General features: G+C 35.8%; 1 protein-coding gene across 1 annotated transcript; it reads right to left on the reverse strand.

Moving 5' to 3' along the window:
* Nucleotides 1-2,438: 2,438 nt before the first annotated feature.
* LOC127105777 (bZIP transcription factor 18) lies at nt 2,439-3,139 on the reverse strand. Its single transcript, XM_051042983.1, has 2 exons — nt 2,649-3,139; nt 2,439-2,538 (listed from the first exon to the last, which is right to left on the reverse strand). The coding sequence occupies exons 1-2, from the start codon at nt 2,990-2,992 to the stop codon at nt 2,448-2,450; spliced, it is 435 nt and encodes a 144-aa protein (XP_050898940.1). The 5' UTR covers nt 2,993-3,139; the 3' UTR covers nt 2,439-2,447.
* Between the last annotated feature and the right edge of the window lie 821 nt (nt 3,140-3,960).

Raw genomic sequence — 3,960 nt, forward strand, 5'->3', positions numbered from 1 at the left:
ACCATATGTATCAGCATGGGTTGTGGCTGGTGCAGGAAGGGTGAAGCTTGAGAATATGAAAGTTGATGCATTCCCAAACCATATGTATCAGCATGGGTTGTTACCTCTCCAGTAGCAACCTTCAGCCTATCAACTTCATTCTTCAAAGCTTCATTTAGAGCTGTACATTTTATTTTATTAGAATATTTTTAAAACTGGAGGTCTGAGTCATGTAAATGAGTTGTATGTAACTGCATATAAACTGAAATTTAAACAAAACAGAAACACTACTAGCAGGTTATTGGTCATGTGCAATGATTTGAAAACTGGACTAGTCATCAGAGTAGTGGAGGTTTTGATTCATGGTTGAGGATTTTAACTCAGTAGTTGAAATAGTGATAAATGAAGATGATTTTCAATATTAAATAATATATGAAGTGATAAATTGAAGTTTACAAGGTACAACAACAACAACCAAAGCTTTATCTCACTAAATGGAGGCGGCTACATGGATCAACTTTCGCCATAATGCACTATCCAAGACCATACTTCTATCCAAATTGTTAATCTTGAGATCTTTCTTAATAAATTCTCTTATAATTTTTCTAGGTCGCTCTCTTCCTCTAGTTGTTTGACTTCTCTCCATTTGATTTACTCTTCTATTCAAATCGTTAATCTCAAGATCTTTCTAAATAACTTATCTCATAGTCTTTTTAGGTCTTCCTCTAGTTGTTTGACTTCTCTACATCTGATTTACTTTTCTCTACATGCCCAAACCACCTAAGTCTATTTTCCACCATCTTCTCTACTATAGGTGTTATCCCAACACTCTCTCTAATATTTTTATTTCTAATCCTATCCTTTCTAGTCTTACCACACCATCCAACGCAACATCCTCATTTCTGCTACACTTACTTTATTCTCCTGTCATAATTTTTTGATGATTTCATTAATTAGGGTTAAACTAAGTTATTGGGCTTTCATGTTATAGTGAAACATAACAACAAAAACCAGCAAAAGAATTAGCATAAAGTAACAGATATCAAAGCTAAACATGGATAGCAAAAAAAACAAGATGAAAAATGGAAATAAAATCTTGCATATTAGCATGGCTTAGACGTACCATCACATAACTTAGCTTGTTGCTCCATTGAAGACATTAAAGACCAAATACCATAAGGATGCAATATGGTAAACAACTTAAGATGTATTTTAGTGAACAACTTAGTTAATCACTTATAATATAAGTGTTGTCCATGGTGGTCCATGACAGAGAGCAAAAATACAGCCATGCCCTCTACTTAGTGACGCCACCATAGCAGATTATGGCGGAAAAACCCACAATGTCGGCCAATATTTATCATTGCGGCGAGCACAAAAATCACCACTGATATCCATCATAGGTTAGGTTATACTTGGCTAAATAGTTTAGTTAAGCGCTTGTCTTTTGAGTACTTATGAATAAGCTATTTCATACAAACTATAATGTTTTCATAGGTTATCTAGAGAACTTATTGCAATAACTCGAAAACAACTTATAGACATATCATAAGCTATTTCTATAAATTTTTCTAACCACTCACACAAGCTCAAATGATCAACAGAAATTACATATGTAACTGGGAAACAGAGTACCAAGGGTCATGTTCTCTGTTGACTTTTAAATTACAACTTTATTTAATGATGATATTGAAGACATAAAAGGCGCCAACATTGCCAGTGTAGTGAGAAAAATATAGCAGTAATGAATGTCATTATTAATAGGCAAAAGAATAATTTTTTTGTTTAAATTGAACAAGTCTTCCCTTTTTCATTAAACCCGCAAGAGTCCTCTATTTTACAGTTACACTTCATAAAACCTAACTTCAATAGATGATCCCTAAACAAAAGCAAGCGTTTTCATTTGTTAAAGAAACATTATCATATGATAAAATATCGTTATTCGGTTTAAATATTCTATACTCCAGGATCCCTTCTACTAAAGGATAAACTTCTGCAAATTAAAAGTGAGCAGATGTTACCTACACATCTAAATGAATAATAAACCAATCCTTGAAGCACCTTGACTCAGAGCCGGAGCTTGTTAAGATGAACTTTTATTCAACCAAACAAGAAATAATGCATTCTCAACAAACAATATATATTTTCAAACATGTTACAAAAACTATAAACGATTTATACTCAAAATCAACATAAGCAAAGTCACTGTGGCATTTCAACAAACACCATGTTTGCAAACTCAAGCCTATGATAAAAAAAAATAATCCTCATCAACAGTATCAAAAGAAACAAGTGAAGAATAGCAATTAATTTGTCATCAACAAAATTTTATCACCATTAAACTTTTACCAGCAAAAAATTAACATCGGTCAAACAGTGAAAAAAAGGAGTTATAACAAGAATGCAGAAATGAATGGGTATGTGAGTTACCTTTTCATTGAGGAAGAGGGAGATAGATATAGAGAAGTTCAATGGCTTTGTGTTCTCTGACGGAGGTGAACGGCGGCGCTCTGTCGGAGTTTAACGGCTGTGAGTCGGCGAGCCTTGTCGCAGTTTGTGCTGTAGCGAGAGGTGGGAAAATTAGAGTCAGCAACTAATTTCAATACAAAAACCAGATTGGAAATTGTATCATTAGACAAAATTGTGCGTTAGGTTATAGAAAGAAGGACCTCTTGGCTCGTTTGGGATCAACGGTCCACAATTGGGCGAGTTTATCAGGGGACATAGCCTTCTTAGATTCGATTCCTTCCGATAACATAGAAGAAGATGTATCGGCGGAGTTGCTACGGCGGTGACCGGGCCTGCCGGTGTCTCCATTGGCAGGAGGAGAATTGAGTTTGGATCCGGAATTCTCGGAATCAATGTAGGAAGAGAGGAGATCGTCGTGTGGTTGTGGATCTTGGAAATGGAGCGGGGAAGCGTCGAAGTCGAAGGGATCCATTTCAAGGTCGAAGTCGTCGGGGATTCGGAAATGTACCTCCGATTGAGATCGACGGTGGAACGGAGACGACATCGTTGTGTTGTTGTTGTTTCTGATTCGGTTTGAACCCGGGTTTTTTCTTCTTCTTCTTTTCTCCTCCCCGCTCACTCTCACACTTGCGGTTCTCTTCTCTTCTTCTTCTTTTCTCCTCCCCGCTCACTCTCAGAACTTTTGGTTTTAATTTTTTTTTTAATTGAAAGACTTTAAACAGCGCTTTCTCAAAAGCGCTGACTAAGGTCTATATTTAAAAGCGCTTTCTAAAAGCGCTGTCTAAGGGGGTCTTAGACAGCGCTTTCTAAAAGCGCTGTCTAAGACGCCCCCCTTAGACAGCGCTTTCATTATTTTTTTAGAACATTTTCCGTGTTTTATTTTTATTTTAACCTTAGACAGCGCTTTCTTTTAAAAGCGCTGTCTAAGATGCGCTGTTAAAAAACCTTTTTGGCGTAGTGACTTCAGATACCTCATGAGCAGTCGCTGATAAAATTGTAAGTAAGATTTGTTGTGTGTATGATTTATTATGTGTAATTTAAATTGTTTTGGTAACAATATATCTTATTCATGTTGTGTAGGATTCGTTGATTGATATTATCAGAAAAGGTACATTTGTTCCACAACCATGATATGATATATTAGTCGAAGGAATCATAACAAAAGGACATGGTGGTCGTGTACGCGGTATTGGAGAAGGCATTAGTCTGAGATTGTGGTTTTATACACCGAGAAAAAGCACACACATGCAAAAGAAAGAGATGGATGAGATTGTTTAGTAGAAGTTAGAAAGTGAACACAAATCGCAAAAAAAAAAATAGTTGGAAGATTTAGAGGCAGTGTACAATAATAAGTTGGAAGACGTGTTAGCACAAGAGTGGAAAATTTGCAGGAAAGAGATGGTCGAGCTCGTTGAGGTATGTGAAAATAGTGTTTTATCTGGATAAATAAGATTTTAGTGTTTTTTTTCTGAAATGTAAGATATATTATGTTGAATTTGTTTTGTGTTGCTG

Source organism: Lathyrus oleraceus, chromosome 7 (genome assembly GCF_024323335.1).
Source record: "Lathyrus oleraceus cultivar Zhongwan6 chromosome 7, CAAS_Psat_ZW6_1.0, whole genome shotgun sequence".
NCBI lineage: Eukaryota > Viridiplantae > Streptophyta > Magnoliopsida > Fabales > Fabaceae > Lathyrus > Lathyrus oleraceus.

Excerpts from the sequence above, each read along its gene's own strand:
- LOC127105777 (XM_051042983.1), bottom strand. The coding sequence starts at position 2,992 with ATGTCGTCTCCGTTCCACCGTCGATCTCAATCGGAGGTACATTTCCGA. Across the intron at positions 2,539-2,648 it reads GATCCCAAACGAGCCAAGAG|CACAAACTGCGACAAGGCTC; the intron begins GTCCTTCTTTCT and ends CTCTCGCTACAG.